The sequence below is a fragment of the Podarcis gaigeae genome (genome assembly GCF_964106915.1).
Source record: "Podarcis gaigeae genome assembly, chromosome: 3".
NCBI classification, from domain to species: domain Eukaryota; kingdom Metazoa; phylum Chordata; class Lepidosauria; order Squamata; family Lacertidae; genus Podarcis; species Podarcis gaigeae.
In genome coordinates, this window is record NC_139680.1 from 84101941 (window position 1) to 84122110 (window position 20170).

Below are 20170 nucleotides of genomic sequence, written 5' to 3' on the forward strand. Positions count from 1 at the left end.
AGATCCTGCATAGAGATCTACCTGCATAGATCTACCTCCAAGGTAACTTCCACCTCTAATATTCCAGGATTCCAATGAAAATAAAAGTATTTTTTTTAAAAAAAAACTGTAACTGGACTATCTTAAAAGAAGCGTTCTTCTTCCTCACGTAAGGAATTCCTCTGCTGAAAATGTTGACTGAAGGTACACGCCTCCATCATCACAAAACGAAATATCTGTTTACAGTACTTGATTCTGAACTCTACACTTCCCATACAAATTAATGCACCTTTGATGGGTTAACCGGCGAGCTAATCGACGTCTTTAACAGACCGCACTTATCAGCTGCCGTTCGTTCGTTATTCCTAGCCATTCCTTTCGAAACGGCACAGGGAGAAGAAGCGGGACCCGGGAGCCCCTGAGCTTCAGAAGGGCCAAGCGAGAAGAAGAGCCGTCGAAGTGCGAAGGGGAGGGAGGAGGCTGTCGGATCCCATCCGAGCACCAGGCCCTTTTAAGGCGGAGGGAGCAAAGGGACGCGAGGCTCCGGACTCAGCCGCTATATAGGTCTGCAAGAGGCGGTCCGCGCTCCTCTCCTGGCTGTGCCGCGATCTCTGTCGTCAAGACCAGGCCGTGCTCCAGGCTTATCTCCCGCCGTCGATCAAAGTAAGCGGGAGGGGGGAAGCCCTGATTCCCCCCACCCACCCCGTTCCCCAAAGAAGGGCGCCGCGTGAGGCGACGGCGGTGTCCCGAGGGATGCTGCGGGTAGAAGGGCAGAGGAGCGGCGCCGCACCTGCTTCCTCCGGGAGGCCATGTGCCTGCCGCCGCCGCCGCTTCTTCCTCGGCTAGGTCGGGCCCCGGACCCCGCGAAGGGTTTCCTCAGAGGCGCCGCTGACAGGATCGGCCGCGCAGAGACGGGAGGGTGGGGGAGGGGGCCCAGCGCCACCCGGCCGAGGAGAGGCGGGCGCGCGTGCTCGTGGGCCTAGCCAGGCCCGGTGCCCGAGCGCGTCATTCTCAAGGCCCGGAGCCCTGGCGCCTCCCGCAGCCCCTGCCTTCCTCTCTCCCTCCCTTGAGGCTTTTCTTCTTGCCGGCCTTGGCTGAGCGCAGTTCCTCGCGGGGGAGAAGGTGTGAAAGAGAAGCAAAACCACCCGCTCACCGATCGTGGTGGATGGTGGCGGTTGCTGCTGCCGCCGCCGCCCTAATGGCGCTCATCTTCTAACGGCTTAAGTGGCCGGTTCAACAATGGCTCGCCTGGTCTCGGGTATCGCCTTGTGCGGTTTAGCCTCGGCTTCCCGAGGCAGCCGGCTTTTATCCCAGATGCAGCTAAGAAAACAGGAGAAATTGGACGGGAGGGGACTTAGATCTAGGAATTCCCATTGTTTCAACTTAGGTTTAAATCTTGCTAATTGGGTTTTTACAAATGGCGGGCCAGAGAATGAAAACGTCGGGGAAGTTAAGCCTGCTGGCCCCCTGCTCTACTGCAAAACATGTGATGCAAGAAGATGCCTGCCGGTGGCCTTGATCTAGTTCAGCCTTGCACTAATCCTGGCAGGAGATAAGTCCTTTTCGTTCACAGGAGCCGAGGAAGAAAGATAGTGGTGTCCCAGGAAACGTTCAGTGAATCTTTCTTTCACTCTAGCGAGCATGACTCCATCATGCAGTGTCAGACTAACAGGGATGGGGAACCTATCAGCCTCCAGATGCTGTTAGGCTCCTGCTCCTGCCAACATGGCCACTGGTCAAGGATGATGGAAGTTGCAGTCCAACAGAAACTGGAGGACCATAGCTTCTCGTTCTTGCTGTGTAGACATAGCATGTGTAGCTGAGCTACACACAGTGTCTCTGCGTCACATCTTTGCTCTTGCAAACTTGACTAGCTAGCTTTCGGGAGGTCACTATCGCTGCCCAATGTTTGTAGGAGGACAACAATGGGGGGATATGCCTTTCAAGGTGGTCGTAAGGCTTACTGAGTTAATTTATACTAACCTCACTGAACACAAAGGTTCCAGAGTGGATCACATCAATGTAAAATACAACACTAAAAACAGTTTAAAAAACAGATTAGAATACAACTAGAGTGGGCCCTAGAATATATTTAAGTGTCAACGGCTAGGATAAAGAGATGTGTCTTCAGCATAAGACAAAAACAGGATGGTGTCAGATGCACCACTAGAAAGGGAATGCCACAATTTAAGGCCCACCACACTTGAACTTCTGAGGGTACCAAGAGGACCCCCTCTGCTTATCTGAGCACCTAAGAGGATCTGTAGGGCAAGGAGGTGGTCTTTCAGGTAGTTGGGGCCTAGTTTGGGGCTTTTAACAGCAGTGTGAGCTCCATAAATTAAACCTGGAAACAAATTAGCAACTGGTGAAGCTGTGGTAAATGTTAGTACTGTATCCCTGTATGAACCCTGTATGACAAAGATACTGACATCTTGGTTCGTATTCCAGATGCCTGAAGAAATCCAAACCCAGCATGGCGAAGAGGAGGTGGAAACCTTTGCCTTCCAGGCAGAGATTGCCCAGCTTATGTCCCTGATAATCAACACCTTTTACTCCAACAAGGAAATCTTTATGCGGGAGATTATTTCCAATGCCTCTGATGTGAGTATGTATGGGAGAAAGGAGAAGAGCTGTGTGGAAGAAGGAATAATACTTAAATCTAGAATTTAAATAATTTATTTAAACTGAGTTTCCCATTGGAACTTCATATATTTCCCAAACAGTGGTGCACCCTCATTAGTTGAGCTATCCATAAACATTTAATTAAACAGAGCATTTATACTGTCTAGGAGGCTACACTACTTGCCAGCCATTTTTTCTAGTTGCAGAACGCACCTGTTCTGTCCTGATCCCAAAAACACAAAGTAGAAGACAATCCAAAAACTCCATTGCAGCATGCCTATTTACATTTTTTGTTTATTTTGAGACTATTAAGTGCCCAGAGCTTTCTAGAAGCAAGGCTTGGGCAGAGCAAGTTGTTAGGACATTTACTTTCTTTTTTCATATTCATAATGTCAGTTATGGAGTAGGTTTCAGAGTTCAAGAAGTTAAAGAATATGACAGGCTTCAAAACTATTGATCTGTGGACAAAATGAAGCCTGCTGGGGTCCTACTTTGCCTTGCATGGCCCACCTGCCATAACACTGCATAAGGTGTGGGGCATAGAAAGCCACAGAGGAATAATTGGGTGCCTTATAATTTTTCCGGTTGTTTCTCTGCAAGGGGGGCTTGTCATGGGTGTCTTTAAAACTTTCCTCAAAGGCAAGCCCTGGGCACAATGGTATAGGTCTCCCAATGATCCACAGAATGGCATTTCCTGGACCCAGAGTCTAGATCCTGGTGCATTTCATCACTTGCTAGAGCTTAGCCCCTAGTATCAAACCTATAACAGCAGTATAATATGGAATCTATTTCACAGTCCCAAACCTATAGTAACAACATAGTACATAACGTTTTGTGCCATTTGGTAATGATTGATCTTGAAAAATGTATTTTTACAGTGGTTCTTTATTTTTGAAGAAATGCAACCTTTCCCTCAGTGTATTTGAGTTTTCACATAATTTTATTCAGATTTAATTGTCCTATCTTTTTAGAAAGATAAACTTGGGATTTCTTCTTCTTCAAATCAGATTAAATGATTTCCCATCATCTTGGCAATACTGAAAAAAGGCTTAGCAGTAGGGACAAACAGATTTGATCAAGCCAACTGCTGGTATTAACTAGAAGTGAGCACTCACTTTCCATCTTTTACTAGGTAAAGCTGGTTACCTTAGAAGTTCAGAATGGGACAACCTTCCCAACCTGTTGCCCTTTAAATGTTGGACTCCAGCTCCCCTCAGCCCCAGCCAGTGTGGCTAGTGGTCAGAGATGATGGGAGCTGTGGTCTAATAACATTGGAGGACCACAGGTTGGGGAAGCCTACATTATAGCATGCAATCTGTTGAGTGTGTTAGGGAGGTGGACAGTGTGGACAAATTTCTACATTTAAAAACCCTGCTGGAACAAACCAAAGATGCAATTAGTCTGGCAACTTGTTTTTGTCAGTGGATAGCTAGAGGCTCTCAAAACGCCCAAAAGAAGGGCATGAAGACATGTCGCCATTGTTTGCCGGTTGCTACAGAGCAGCTGTTTGTGGTTATAATGGCTGATTATATTCCCCTTTTAAATCCTCTAAGCCAGTGGCGATTGCCACACCTTATGACGACAAATTCTATAATTCTTCATTGTGTGCTGAAATACTTACTTGGTCCTAAATCTGCTGCCCAAATTTTGTTGGGTCTAGTATTATATATGAGAGAGAGAGCGCGCTCACACACAATTTCCTCATCTATTTTTTAGCATCATGAATAATTTTATAAATCTCCCTCCTATTCTCCCTTCAGGAGTACCTTGGCCAGCAGCAATGTTGATTGCCACTTCCTGGGAAGGACAAGGCTGGGTACAATGGTAGGGGTGCTGGATTGGTTCTGCTGTGTAGCCCCAACCTCCACTGCCCCTCTTCTTTCCCATCAACGGCAACCACTGGGGGGCTCTTGCTGTTGGTGTGCCTCACCAGTTGAGCCGCTCCTACCTTCCTTAGTTTATGAATAAGAGAGAGAGGGAGGTCTTCATACTCTTCCTTCCAGGAGAGCAACAACCCTGTGTCAGGTTTGCTTCTGGGACTTCGTTTAAGCAGAACCTTCTCATGCAGAAGCAGCGTTCTGACATGGATTGATCACATTGGCTCAATTTCTTCCTCTCACCCTCAGAAGCAGCTTTGTAGTAGGCATGTGCTAACAAGTGCTGGGGGAACTGGTTCACCTCTCCTTCATACTGCTCTGAGATTTTACTCATCCCTTTCTGAACGGGCTTTGTTCCTTCTTAAGCCTCTGGCAGAGTTTTGTTTTGACGGTATCGCTGGGTCTAGTGGGCCCCTTTAAAGTCCTACCTGGAAACAATGATTGGAATGGATTTCAGCATGGCTCCCGTTCTAGGGTGTGGGCAAGTGTTGGCATCACATTTCAAAATAGTCTACTAAACAGATGAGAATACAAAACAAACAAAAAAATGCCGAAGTGAAATACTCGATAGTAAAAAAAAAGGGGGGGGGGTCCAATATGTTCCAGAAGCCTAATAGGTTTAAAAAAGTAGCAATAAGAAATCACTGTTGCAAGTTTGCTTTATGAGAGTGTTAACTTATGTGTCATGATAAAGTCATATTTGAGCAGAATGAACTTCTTAGAATAAGTGTTATTCCTGAGGTCCAGTGGTTACCCTGTAGTCCTAGGTAATGTTTTTTTTTTTTTTTAAAAAAAGGAATGTACTATTTTTTACAGAAACAAAAAAATACTCCATTGTTTTTAAAAGTCGTATAACAACATTAAAATGGAATTGGTGATACAAGTAAAATGCTAACATTTTCTCTGCCCTATTTTGAGAAGTTGTCAAGAATTAAATGGATTTATGTTAGCTTTGGTCTTCAGAAATTTCTCTTCCTCATTCATTTCAGTAACAACAAATTGGATCCCCAAGCTTTGTAAATTCCATGTAATTTAACAGCAAACAAAGTGAAAGTTGGGCGGTGGGGCTTAAACATCACAGGACAACTGATTGCCGTCATCCTTGGATATGTGGAATATAAAGTGACTGAGATTTGTATTTTTATATAGCAAATTTCAAACGGCTACTTAGCGTCACAACAATGCCGTTAACTTTGACAACGGTTTGTAAATCTGAAAACTGATAGCATCATGAAACATTTTGTTTGCTTACATGCAGTTCTGTGGAAGTGATACAGATTCTGAAATTGAGATTGTTCGATCGTCCCATCCTTACCTATTTTTTCTTGTCTCATAGGCACTGGACAAGATCCGCTATGAGAGTCTGACAGATCCCTCAAAGCTGGAAAGTGGCAAAGAGCTGAAGATAGATATCATTCCCAATCCCCATGATCGCACCCTCACCTTGGTGGACACCGGTATTGGCATGACAAAGGCAGACCTTATCAACAATCTGGGCACCATTGCGAAGTCTGGCACCAAAGCCTTCATGGAAGCCTTGCAGGTGGGTGGCTGGTGGATGAGAGTTTTGGAAAGGATGGAGAGCAACAACTTTAGTTTGTTGACTTAAATAAGCAGAGACAAGGGATCTGGCATATAGAGGCATGCTTGAATTTCACATTCAAAGAAACTGGGATTCTTCAGCAGGAAAACCTGAATCTCTTACTTAACATCTGTATTAGAAATTAAAATAAGTACATGCAAAGTAGGCAAATTGGTGCTTATTTAACAACATTCTACTGAAGAGGAACAGAACTGTACAGGGTATCTAATCCCCTTGATATGTGGAAATTATGTCTCATGCGCTCTTCTGAGAATTTCATCAGCCACTATCCATGCACTTTATATATAGTCTTATGGTAGGAAACCTGTGCTCCTCCTGATGCCACCTGATTTAAATTCCTACCATCCCTGGCCATTGGCCATGTTCTCTGGGGCTGAGGAGAGTTGGTTTCCAGTAAATTAGGGCCACAGGTCCCTCTCGCTGATTTTAAGAGGAAGAAGGCTGCTTTTAATATAATCAAAATTGAGGCTTTCAGGATGTTGAATCCTTTGCCTATGAATTTTCTTTTTTTTTCACAAAATACAGCACCTCGCTCATAAGCTGCTTCACTGTTTTGCACCATTCCTATTTTTAAAATAAACAAAAAAAATCTAAATTCATTATAAAGGTGCATCTAACCTGGGTGTTGCCTTATTTCCTGCCAGCTCTTCATGTCTAGAACATAGCTTTCTGGTTATTTAGAAACTGTGTGTATGCATATGTATGTTAGGTTTCCTTTCCAGGCATCTAGTCTTTCTTCTTCCATCTACAGGCTGGTGCAGACATCTCCATGATTGGACAGTTCGGTGTGGGCTTTTACTCTGCTTACCTTGTGGCTGAGAAGGTTGTGGTTATCACCAAGCACAACGATGATGAACAGTATGCCTGGGAGTCATCTGCAGGCGGCTCCTTCACTGTCAAAACTGACCATGGTATGTGATGGCAGATGCCCCCAATAGCAAGTGATCAAGGGGTTCTCAAATGCTGTCTTGAATTAGAAGTAGAAGGGGGAATATGGCAGTCTCATACATGACCCAAAAGTAGGAACAGTAGTACAGTGGTACCTCTGGTTACAAACACCTCAGGTTACAAACACTTGGGGTTACAGACTCAGCTAACCCAGAAGTAGTACCTCAGGTTAAGAACTTTACCTCAGGATGAGAACAGAAATCGCGGCGGGGGGAGGCCCCATTAGCTAAAGTGGTACCTCAGGTTAAGAACAGACCTCAGGAACAAATTAAGTGCGTAACCAGAGGTACCACTGTAATCCTTCCTCTTCTTTTCTGCCCTCTGCTGGTGAGGTTGAGCAGTAACCAGCAAAAAAGACTTGTTACCCAGGAGACCTTTCAGTCATTTCCAAAAGAGCATGGAGGTCATTCATGGTGCATCAGCACATTGTGTGCTGGTCCCAGAATCCCTCTGATATGTTGCTGGGACTTCCCACATCATTTACAGTGCATTTGGGATCTCTGTTTTTCTGGTTTCGTGAGGCAGTTTGAGCATGAAGTGACATTTTTCACTTTTAAATAATATTTTATTAAGCAGGATGTATAAATAGCATCTCTTCTCCACCACAGAATTCTCAAAAGCATTCCATAAAGAAATAAAAAAGAAACCATAATTATCTGTTGATGCAAGAGATACAAAATAAATGTATTATCTGCGTCACCTCATGCTTTTCATATTTCTGAGGCAGCTATAAATAGGTGTCCTTGCATATTGTCATTAGGTGCATAGCTTGAGTTTGCAGGGGAGGAAATGGCAACACTAGTTGTCAATCAAGATGTCAACCCAGTATGCGACAGCTGTAAAAAAGACAAATTCCATACTAGGATCATTAGGAAATGAATTGAAAATAAAACTGCCAATATCACAAGTGTCATTATAAAAAACTGGACTGCATCTGAAACATGGAGGGAAAATTGCGGCATTTAGGACTTTTTAATTTAGAGAAAGGGCAAGTAAGAGGTGACATGATAGAAGTTTGAAAAATTAAGCATGGCATGGAGAAAGTGGATAGAGAAATGTTTTTCTCCCTCATAACACTAGAACTCCTGGGCATCTAATGAAACTGAATGTTGGAGGTTTTGGGACAGGAAGAAAGGCATTCATTCACATAGCACAAAGATAAACTTTGGAATTTGCTCCCACCAAAGCAGTGATAGCCACTAACTTGGATGGCTTTAAAAGAGGATTAGAGAAGTTTGTGGAGGATAAGGCTCTCAATGGCTTAGGGAGAGCACTCCTGTTTGTGAATTTGACACAGGAATCCAGTTAGCCACTCTATGAACAGGATGCTGGACTAGATAGATCATTGGCCTGATCCAGCAGGCTCTTACCTTCTTTCTAGTAGCCTCATAAAAGGGACGTGGGTGGCGCTGTGGGTTAAACCACAGAGCCTAGGGCTTGCCAATCAGAAGTTTAGCAGTTTGAATCCTTGTGACGTAGTGAGCTCCCGTTGCTTGGTCCCTGCTCCTGCCAACCTAGCAGTTGGAAGGCACGTCAAAATGCAAGTAGATAAATAGGTACCGCTCTGGCAGGAAGGTAAACGGCGTTTCCGTGCGCTGCTCTGGTTCGCCAGAAGCGGCTTAGTCATGCTGGCCACATGACCTGGAAGCTGTACGCCGGCTCCCTCGGCCAATAAAGCGAGATGAGCACCACAACCCCAGAGTCGTCTGCGACTGGACCCAATGGTCAGGGGTCCCTTTACCTTTACCTTTAGTAGCCTCATAGGTTTCCTCTGAACAATCTTAGGCTGCATATGTACACTTAAGAAAGAGTTCTTACCAATTATAAGACCTACGACTTGCCCTTAGAAGACAAAAACTAAGTTTTTTATATCAGCCTCTCCAAAACAAGGACTACCTCCCCCAATAATAGCCAGTCTTCCACTTGCTGGAGATGTTGGCTCTGACCAGGAACACTTTCTAAGGAACCGCAGATCTGATGTAGCCTTCTAGAGTCTCCCACCAGCCTTCACCAACTTAGTGCTCCTCAGATGTTTTGGACTGCAGCTCCGCAACCCAGGCTTAGTTCCTCTTATTGTTTGTTTTAGGTGAACCCATTGGCCGTGGTACCAAAGTGATCTTGCACCTGAAGGAAGATCAGACTGAATACCTGGAGGAACGTCGCATCAAGGAAGTGGTGAAGAAGCACTCTCAGTTCATCGGCTACCCTATCACTCTCTATGTAGGTATACGAGAGGAGCTGCTCCAGGGGGTCAAATGAGTTTCATTTCCACAGCTACTTTTAAGTGTATGGTGGAAACTGTTCCACATTGTGCTGCTGTAGGAGTGCTAAAGTCTCTCCATGAAGGAGAGCCCAGGCATGGTATGTGAAGGAGGGAGAGCTGGACTATTCATATACTGCCTATACTTGTAGAGCAGTCCTGCAGCTTTTGAAATGGATTTTATAGGAGCATTGTACTTGCCTGTGGCTTAGACTGCTATTGATTTTATTTATTGAATTTCGTTTCAGACCAGGAGCCACCTTCAACACAATAATGGATTTGGGAATCCGTTTCTTAATTTTTGTTATATGTATCTATTGCGGTAGTGTTGCTGTTAATGAGCCACCTTAAATCAGACCATGACCCAATATTGGGTCCCAACACACCAGTTGATGGGTGAAGTCCTGCATGCTTTAAAGTGTTTAGGGTGCTAAAGTGAAGTGGCTCTTGCAATTTCAAGTGCGGCTTCACTTGGGAAGCATTCTCATGTGTTGCAGTGGAGAGCAGCTCCATCCCATCATGGGCTTTTTAAAAAGTTCTGCCACATCTTGGGTTGTGGCCTGGTCACAGGCCTGAGAAAGCAGCGGCCACACTGGATGGTAGCGGTGTTTTGAAACTCTGCTCCCTTGACTAGCGTGAGAAGCAGACCGGCTATATTCTCTTCCTGGTGGAAGTATAGGTGTGAAGTTGGCAAGAGAAAGGGTGCCTATCTGTGTGCATGCTTCATACACGGTACAATAATCCCCCATTCTCTGAATATGGCTCACGCCCAGGTTTGACCCTTTTAACTTTAACCTTCTTGATAAACCTGCAGTACAGTAACAAGGTTCTCTTCTTGCAGCTGGAGAAGGAGCGTGAGAAGGAAATCAGCGACGATGAGGCGGAGGAGGAAAAAGTGGAGAAGGAGGATGAAGAGGCAGCCCCCAAAGATGAAGAGGAGAAGCCCAAGATTGAAGATGTGGGCTCAGATGAAGAGGAGGAAGGTGGCAAGAGCAAGAAGAAGACCAAGAAGATCAAGGAAAAGTACATCGACCAGGAGGAACTGAACAAGACCAAGCCCATCTGGACCCGAAACCCTGATGACATCACTCAGGAGGAGTATGGCGAGTTCTACAAGAGCTTGACTAATGATTGGGAAGACCATCTGGCTGTTAAGGTGAGAGTGGTAGATATCTCTGCTGATATCTACTGTACTTGGTTCTCTGTATCGAGCAAAGGCCCAGAGAAAGTAGCAGACAAGATGGCAATACAGGGCAGCAGCGTCTGCTAACTAAGAAGCTGAGTACTTAAATAGGGTTGCCATACATCTGGAATTTCCTGGACATATCGAGAATACTGTGGTTGGCAGCAGTGCCCAGGCAGAAATTGGCAAAATGTCTGAAAAAATTCAGATGTATGTGTGGTTTTTCCATTTAAAAAAAGCTCAACAACTTTGCCACTGCCAAGCAACCTTTTTTGCCCAGATTTTTGAAATATGGCAACCCTAACTGAAGAATGTATGCATTGTTATGTGAAGGGGATAGAAGAGACCACTTCATGGAGGAAGAAGCTTGCAGTTCTCCACTGCGATATATTTTCTAAGTGTCGCTAGGAGTTGTCTGCACCCATTCATAGTTGCCCAGTGGGTAGAAGTATAGCAGTATGTTTTAAAGTATTAACTGATGTATCATTGAAAAGTTTAAAAAACAAACACATCCTCTCAGGCTAGAGGAGAGAAGGGTCTCTTGAGTGAAATAATTGGAACTAAGTGTATGGCTGCCAGATTCCATGCTGGGGCAAGTTTTTGCCCATTTCCAGCTGTGTTCTGGGTTGCAAATGAACAGGTGCAACTTCTCTTGTCCGTATAGCCCTAATGGAATAAGTGGCACCTGTTGAACTCTACTGGGGTGCAAGAAATTCTAGCACAGTGGAGTCTCTGAAGTTTCCTCTTGCCTAGCAAGTTTTGCCAGGAGTATCTAACAAGTCCAGTCCACACAGAAGTCTTTCTATGGTATTTTTGCTGCCAGTGTGTGTTTTCCCCAAAGGGCTGCTCATTAGCTCATCTGATGTTCCCAAACTTCACAGCACTTCTCTGTGGAGGGGCAGTTGGAATTCCGGGCCCTTCTCTTCATCCCACGCCGGGCCCCGTTTGACCTCTTTGAGAACAAGAAGAAAAAGAACAACATCAAGCTGTATGTGAGGCGCGTCTTCATTATGGACAGCTGTGATGAACTCATCCCAGAGTACCTGAGTAAGGTCCCTCTTTCTGTTCCTGCTTTACCTCACTTAGAATATTGGGCTGTTTTTTATCGCCCTTGTTTGACCCATCTCTGCAATGCCAGTATTGAACTATCATTTTATTCTGGTTTTTCAAACTCCCAAAACAAGGTGGCATCGCTAGATGCTTATGGACTACAATTCCCATCATCCTTAACTATTGGTCATTCTAGGTGGAGCTGATGGGAATTGGAGTGACGCATGTTCCCCATCGCTGATCTCTAGCAAAGCTGTATCTCCCACCCCAGCCAGCCTGGCTTAGTGTACTCATTATCTTCCTCTGCTATTTGTAGAACTGTGGCGGGGCAGGGGGGAATTAGTGCAAGGGGGTCATGACATAGGTTAGCTCCCTCTGTGCAAGTTCTCTTTGCGCTGTTCCTCCCAAACACCCGAGGCTTGCATTTCCAATTGGGCACTGTTTTGCTTATAAAATGCTTTTGTAGGTTGGGATGAAATACCACCTGGCCTAACCTGCCACCCACCTGTTCATCCTCTCCTTAAAAAATAATAGTAATACTGCACAACATTGGTCCAAGGAAGAGAATCAAACCATACAGCAATTCTATGGAAAACCAAACCATATGAAAATTCTCAGGGTGGAGACTCTGAAAATGAGCAAAGCCCTTCTGCTGAGTTCTGCAAAGGGCACTTTTGGGGAAGGCTGAATTGCCATGTATGTACACACGTTCTTGTCCCTTCTCCCTGGATCACGTATGTAGAACAAAGAAATGGTACTCTCTTACTCAGATTACCTATCAGTTGTCATGGCTCGTTTAGTCTCTGATTTTATTTCTTCCTTTCTTTTGTTAAATCAGACTTCATCCGGGGTGTAGTGGACTCCGAGGATCTGCCCCTGAACATCTCCCGTGAGATGCTGCAACAAAGCAAGATTCTCAAAGTGATTCGCAAGAACATCGTCAAGAAATGCCTGGAGCTTTTTGCAGAGCTGGCGGAGGACAAAGAAAACTACAAGAAGTTCTACGAAGCCTTCTCCAAAAATCTCAAGGTGAGAGCTGACCAGCCCACTGTCTCAGGCTGGATTGAGCACAGTAATTTGGGTAGTAAAACAATCTGCTGCAGTAGAATTTCTTGCTCCTGACTTCTACTACCTTGTTTTGTTTTTAATTATGGGAAGTGTTCTTTAAAAAAACCAGTTCTAGTCCTCATGATTGTGAAAAGGCTGGGAAATCTTCAGGCCATAAGCTCAGAAAAGTGGAGTGAAGCTAAGCAGTAATTTTAGATTATCAGAAAGCTTAACTCTAGCCTGAACACCTGTTGCCCTGCATGTCCATTTATTAGCCTGGCCAGTTGGGTACCTATTTATTTAGAGTCCAGTTCTTCTCTCCCCAACCACCCTAGGTTGGGCTGCCCATCTGTCAATAGTGACATTTTTTTGCCCACACTATTTGGAATCTATAAATACAAATAAATGCATCTAAAACATCTTTTGCCCATAGCTGGGGATCCATGAGGACTCTACCAACAGGAAACGCCTGTCAGAACTGTTGCGGTACCACACTTCCCACTCTGGCGACGAGATGAATTCCCTCTCCGAATATGTGTCCCGTATGAAGGAAAACCAGAAAAGCATCTATTACATCACAGGTAAATAATACCTGCTGTCAGGACAAAGCTGATCAAACCTTGTCTCCTCACAGTGGAATGATGATTCCTTTGAGCAGGAATCTTTGGTTATAGTGGAACCTGGGAATTTTATTTCCATTGAACTCGCCTTGGCTGCTCTGGCATCAATTTCTGAGTTATTTGTGCCTTTGGTCAATTCTCCTTAATAGATTACCTTCCTTGGATCTTCTGGGGGTGGTGGCTCTTTTCTTTAATTGAAGAGAGATTGAAAACCCAACTCTAATCTTCATGATTCCAGAGACATGAGCTAAAAACCTCCAAGTTTTAATTAAACGTTGTGAAACCAGTAAGAGTTAATTCAGAAGGACTTCCAAATATCTGTCAATTCTTTTACACATCTTTGCCCTTTAGAGTTCCAGTCTAATTTCTCAGTGCATGATAAAAAATGGGAAAACACACCTTTCAAGGTCCTAAATTGCACGATCCACAGAATGTGTGCTGATTTGTTGTTGTTTAGTCGTGTCCGACTCTTCGTGACCCCATGGACCAGAGCACGCCAGGCACTTCTGTCTTCTACTGCCTCCCGCAGTTTGGTCAGACAGACTCATGTTTGTAGCTTCGAAGACACTATCCAACCATCTCGTCCTCTGTCGTCCCCTTCTCCTTGTGCCCTGTGTGCTGATTAAATTACGCAAAAGGGAGGCACATTTATAATAGGAACTGAAGCTTAGATTCAGCAAATGTAGACAGAAATACATCTTGATTTGCTCTGTACTAGAATATTGGTCTCTATTAGAAGATAACCTTGGTGCCCTCTGTTTTGAGTGTTGGGTGCAAAAATCTCCTGTTTTGATACCTTCCTAGTCTTGCCAGGTTTGGGGGCCCCATCCACAAGGCTTAGCAAAATGCAAGACCAGCTGAAACATGCTTGTTATGAGAGCATCATTACTCTCTTTAAAAATAGATAGATAGATAGATAGATAGATTCTTTATTGTCATTACACAAGTGCAACATTGCACAAGTGCAACGAAATTGGATGCCATCCCTTAAAAACAACAAAAGCAACACAACAACAACAACCAAACAAACCACATTCCAGCCACACCCACACCCACACCCATCAAACTCCCAGGTCACACTATCGAGTTACTGCATTTAAGAAGGCCACAGCTCTTGGATAGAAACTATTTTTCAGTCTATTTGTCCTTGACTTGATGTTTCTGTATCTCCTGCCAGAAGGCAGTAGTACAAACAGACTGTGTCCCGGGTGAGATGCATCCTGCAGGATATTGTTTGCTTTCCTAAGACAACGGGAACCGTACAGTTCTTCCAAAGATGGGAGGGGATGACCAATAATCCTTTGGGCTGTGGTTATGACCTTCTGGAGCACCTTCCTCTTCCTAGCTGTACAGCTGGAGAACCAGGCACAAATACAGTATGTGAGAATGCTCTCTATGGAGCCTCGGTAGAAGGACACCAGCAGTCTCTCACTCAGATTGTTCTTCTTTAAAAGTCTGAGGAAATAAATTCTCTGCTGGGCCTTCTTCACCAGAGCAGCCTTCTTCACCAAATGGAGCTTTGTTGGAGCCCATGATGTGCAGCCTGATGTTAGCTCCTCTAATCTCTTGTGCTGCAGGTGAGAGCAAGGAGCAGGTGGCTAACTCTGCCTTTGTGGAGCGAGTGAGGAAACGTGGTTTTGAGGTGGTGTACATGACAGAGCCCATTGATGAGTATAGCGTCCAGCAGCTGAAGGAATTTGATGGCAAGACCTTGGTGTCCGTCACCAAAGAAGGGCTGGAGCTGCCAGAGGATGAGGACGAGAAGAAGAAGATGGAGGAGAGCAAAGCCAAGTTTGAGAACCTTTGCAAACTCATGAAGGAAATCCTGGAGAAGAAAGTTGAAAAGGTGAGTGTGCTTTGTCCCTTTATCTGCCTGACCACACACATGTGCAAAGGAGGCAGAGGGCCTTCTTTGTAGTGGTGCCCTCCCTTCAGATGTCAAGGAGATAAAGAATTATACAACTTTTAGAAGACATCTGAAGGCAGCCCTGTATCAGGAGGTTTTTAAAGCTTGTTTTTATTATATTTTTAGATGTGCTGTAAGCCACCCAGAGTGGCTGGGGAAACCCAGCCAGATGGGTTAAGAATAATAAGAATAATAAACATTTTTTGATGGAGGCTCATGATTTGGCATCTGGTGTCTTATCTAGGTGACGGTCTCAAACAGGCTGGTCTCCTCGCCCTGCTGTATTGTCACCAGCACCTATGGCTGGACCGCCAACATGGAACGTATCATGAAGGCCCAGGCCTTGCGAGACAACTCCACCATGGGCTACATGATGGCCAAGAAGCACCTGGAGATCAATCCTGACCACCCCATTGTAGAGACACTGCGTCAGAAGGCGGAGGCAGACAAGAACGACAAGGCCGTCAAGGACCTTGTGGTGCTGCTCTTTGAGACAGCACTGCTTTCCTCTGGCTTCTCCTTGGAGGATCCACAGACTCACTCCAACCGTATCTATAGGATGATCAAGCTGGGGCTCGGTGAGTTGCTGGGAGATGGGGAGCAGCAAAGCCTATTTCTTCTGCTATTGAGGAAATGGAATATGGCAAGTTAAGAGAGGTTTATAGCCATTTTGTGACCCTGATGCATTCAATCCAATTCAATCCAGGGCTTGTCAAACAACTTGGGTTTTTTGGCCTCAGGAAGGTCCAATTTACTTGGTTACCCTACCCACAAATGCACACTCATTCTCTATCCTCAGGGGAAACTTTGTTGTGGCAGTGGTGGTGGGAACATGAATGTGGGTTAGTCACATAGAATTGTGACGTTGTGAAAAGGGCAGGAGAGGTATAGCAGTGGGGGGAGTGTTTTTATAAGTGAGGCCTGGTGAGCAGAAGGATGTGAAATTGCCTGTAGCTGGTGTGGAAAGCAGACTTGGAACCTAAATGTCAATTAATTTTGGGAGTACCAAGAAAGGATTCCAGCCTGTAACACAAGGTGGTGGATGTGAAGGTATGAGAGCCCAAGCTAAGATTGGACCTTTTCCATAACTTTGCTACTGGTGGAAGTGTCTGTTCTCTCAGTACCTCCCCCCAGCATCTACAACATGGAGATAACTTTGCCACACCTTTCCAGGCTGTTGTAAGCATTACTGAGATTGTGATGGATATTGGCAAATGTTCTTTAGTCTGCCAAATTTTTCTAAAAATTGTAGATATATACCTAAGGAGCTTCCATGAAGGGCATTCTATAGTACTGCAGTATAAGGCTGACAAGTCTTTGCTTTGTTACTGCTACATGTGTGGCCTTATTAAAGCCCTGTTAGGGCACTGAATCTCCTTGTATGTAAACAAACCTGCAGGGAGAAGCAGCAGGTCATGGCTCTGAGCCCTCCACACGCTTGCTTGAGGACAAAGGCCTAAAGTGAGGATCCTTCTCTCTTCATGGAGGCTCCTCACTTCAGGCCCTCATGCTTTTGGAGGGCTCCAAACTGAGTACAACCGATGTGCCACAGGGGGCAGGATGCTTGCTTGCAAATGAGAAAGGAATACAAGTCTGGCTCTTAAAGAGACCCTTTCTAGCCTTGAACGGCCTAAAAATGATTTTCTATTGCACACTTACTATTTCAGGGATTGATGAAGATGAGGTTGCTGCTGAAGAGCCTAGTGCCGCTGTCTCTGAAGATATTCCCCCTCTGGAAGGAGACGAGGATGCCTCACGCATGGAGGAGGTGGATTAAAGAGGGCGCTGAGCTCCCCCTCTGTCTTGCCCCCATCCATTCCCTGCACCATCGCCTTGCTCGGGAAGACTGGCTCCGGCAGTGCTCTGGCATGCCTTCGTAAGCAGTCTCTCACTACCTTCCCGTATAATTGGTAGCCAGTGTGACAAGGGGTCTCCACACCTATCTGATCTGTCTTTCTGCTTGTTTAGAAAAAATGCTGCTTTAGGGGAAAGGGACCGGCCCACTGGTTTTAGGTTTTCCCTCCCCCCATGCGGGTTTTATCCTTTTTCTGCTGGGCCACCAAGCATCCATCCTACCATAGCTGAGGTGAACACAGTGAATGTCCTCCCCACTAATAGAGCAGTGAGTTGACTCCTTGCCTCCCTCCCTCACTGCTGCCCTTTGTCCTCAGAGAGCAGGGACTTGTACTCTTGTTGGCTGTTTGTATTTGGTTTTGTTTTACTGGAATTAAAATAACAAAGAATGTGGTTTACAATGAAGTGGTGGATTTCTTTTCTTGTGGAGCACATGGACCTTGTCACAAACTGGTGCAGAGAGCCATACCTCCCCCACCCCAAATCAAGAGTGGAAACTGGTTCCTAGTTCAGGTGTCATGTGGCAGAACACCCTGACCTTCTTGAGCTTGTGTACATGTGGAATTCTGAGAAAGTATTGTGGGCACTGCAGCCTCAGAATGGCTCCTCTTGCATTTGCATGATATTTACATGGAGTATTCCCCCAAGCCAATATCAATCTACAGATCTGACATCTAAAAATCCTAGATCCAGCAATTGTCAGTGCAAACACTGGATTCTCAAAACAAATCCTTATGATTTTTACAAGGATATTAAAGCCGCATGGCATTGGTTTTTACACTGAGCAGAAACATGCCATGGAACAAAACTGTAGACCTCAAATGTGATCTGCTGATTTTAGGGGAATTTCTTGCAGGCACACCTTACAAAAACCACGAGTATATGTGCCAGAGTAAAAATGTTCCTCATTGTGCCCCCACCCTGGAACCCACATTGCTGTTTCCATTGCCACATTCATGCTGGTTAGAGGGCATATTGAGATAACGGAGTGTGGAGGAACGGCTCTGAGCAAGAGCAAACCTCCAACCATTCAATCTGTTTCAATGGGTTCAGGTTCCCATGGGTTCCAGGTCTCTCTTGGCCTTGGTGGGTGCATATGCTTTATGGGCACCACGTTGGGGACTCCCAACTGCAGGTTAGGGGAAGCATCTTTGGGTACCTCCGTATGAAGTGCATTGAGCAAAATGGTATGGTATCCTAATTGCTTTTGGAAACACACTTGCAGTCTGTTGGCCACAAGTTACCCATCCCTGCTCCCCGTAGTCATTGTGCAACAAGATGACTTATTTTCAAGTCAATTCTCTTGTAGAAAAATCCACCTGCTTAGTTTCGTCTCCTGAAGGTGGCAGGACTATTTTGGCATGTTCAGAAACCGTCTCTTAAGTAGTCATGTTTCTTACATGCTTCTCTGTACTGGCGTCTGCTCTGCAGCAGGGGTTGTCAACTGCTTTGGGCTTGTGGGCAAGGCGCACCCTGCAGCCATGCATAGTTGCATATGCATATAATAAAATCCTGCTGTCAAGCCTGCTTCCAGCAGGGGGTGCTGATGGTTCAGTCTCATGGAGGGAGAGTCCAGAGCATTCCTTTCACTGGCTTTGCTCCAGGCCCTTTGGATGCTTTTTCCTAGCCAGAATATGTTCCTGAACTGTGACTCTTGCTTGCCTGGATGTACATGGGGGTTTGTAGAAACATCTCACAGCTGCAGATTCCTGTACTGCAAGGGGTTGGACTAGATGATCCTCAGGGTCCCTTCCAACTCTTATGATTCTACAAAATATACTTTGGCATAGCTGGAATAGAGCCAAGGATACAAAAGTTAAATTGCTTTGCCCACTTTTGCCTCCAGCCCTGCCCACCACTGGCAGACAGTCTCTGGAAGGTTGCCCATGGCCCTCTGTCCCAGTCCTGCTATAAAGGATAGACTACACAAGGCATCATCTCCTACAAGAGCAGGGATGTAGCAGCCATCTATATAAAGCTGTTATTCTAACATGTACAATTCCTTGTAGGCTAGAGAAGATTGCTGAACCCATCTTCCTCCCCTGGCCAAACCCGATACCTCGGGTTACAGATTCCGCTAACCCAGAAATAGTACCTCTGGTTAAGAACGTTTCAGGATGAGAACAGAAATCACGCGGCAGCAGCGGGAGGCCCCATTAGCTAAAGTGGTGCTTCAGGTTAAGAACAGTTTCACGTTAAGAACGGACCTCCAGAACGAATTAAGTTCTTAACCCGAGGTACCACTGTACAATGATCAATTGCTCGATGGGCAGAGTGCCTTCAAAGAGCTCTTCAAAACCAGCTTGCCTTCATTGTAACATCATGCAACACCCACCTAACTGCCCAATTTGGCCCATGGGATAGTGTGTTCCCCACCCCTGCTAATAAACGCTTACAATAGAGCAAGCTTCATTGAACAAAGGGACTTGTAAGTAAACATGCATAGGATTACTCAGATTTGCCTTCCTGACAGCTAATTAAGGAAGTACCTTGTGCTTCTTGCTGTCAATATTTTATGCTTTATTACAGGCACCTGCCTGTAGGTGATGTCCAGGACAAACTACAATTTGGAAAGTTACACTGAACCCTGTGATTGGAATCCAACAAGAGTTTAGGCAGTTCAGATAGGACTTAATTGCGTTGAATCGGGTATACCTTCCCTTTCTACAATTAACAATACAGATCTCTTTTCAGTCTTCATTTATGCAAGTTTATAACAGTGGATTTCACAGGTTGATCAGCCAAGGGTGGGGATATTTTTAGACTGCAACAATATTTGCAGAACAAGGCTAAGACACCATACACTGAATTTCCTACCCATTGGAATTTTAATGTGGAGCATGGCTGTCAAGTGTATCCTTTGACCTGGAACGTCTTCTGTGTCCTAAGCAGCCTTTTAATGCTTTTTTAATCCTCTGAAGTCCACTGCCATAGTGGCAAAGATTTTTAAGTCTTTTGGGGGAGTTAAGTTTTGCTTTGAAGTCAAGTTAAGAATCTAGGCCTCGTGGTGCACAAGAGCTACTAAAGCTGAACTTCTGTGTGAAGTTACTACTTCTGTCCACATCCCTTCTTTGCCCATCATTACTTCCTCATACCATGCCACTCCTTGAAATAAAATCGGAAAGCCTGGAACATTTTGAATTGTGAATTTACACAACATACTTTGTACCTTTGCCCTTCAATTTACTTATTATGTGCTCATTTGAGGAAATTAACAAATG

At 45.1% G+C, this 20170-nt stretch overlaps 1 protein-coding gene across 1 annotated transcript; it reads left to right on the forward strand.

Moving 5' to 3' along the window:
• The first annotated feature begins 352 nt into the window (after positions 1-352).
• On the forward strand, positions 353-17354 carry HSP90AB1 (heat shock protein 90 alpha family class B member 1). The gene is made up of 12 exons (XM_083732346.1): positions 353-642; positions 2428-2580; positions 5815-6021; positions 6833-6992; positions 9116-9249; positions 10131-10445; positions 11354-11519; positions 12361-12551; positions 13003-13150; positions 14767-15035; positions 15340-15673; positions 16763-17354. Exons 2-12 carry the CDS (start codon positions 2428-2430, stop codon positions 16870-16872), a joined length of 2187 nt encoding a protein of 728 aa, XP_083588472.1. The 5' UTR covers positions 353-642; the 3' UTR covers positions 16873-17354.
• Positions 17355-20170: the final 2816 nt, after the last annotated feature.

What these genes read in the sequence shown, in the direction of transcription:
- HSP90AB1 (XM_083732346.1), top strand. Translation starts at nt 2,428, where the DNA reads ATGCCTGAAGAAATCCAAACCCAGCATGGCGAAGAGGAGGTGGAAACC. An exon ending in GCTACCCTATCACTCTCTAT is followed by an intron (nt 9,250 to 10,130) that starts GTAGGTATACGA and finishes CTCTTCTTGCAG; the next exon opens with CTGGAGAAGGAGCGTGAGAA. An exon ending in TGGAGAAGAAAGTTGAAAAG is followed by an intron (nt 15,036 to 15,339) that starts GTGAGTGTGCTT and finishes TGTCTTATCTAG; the next exon opens with GTGACGGTCTCAAACAGGCT.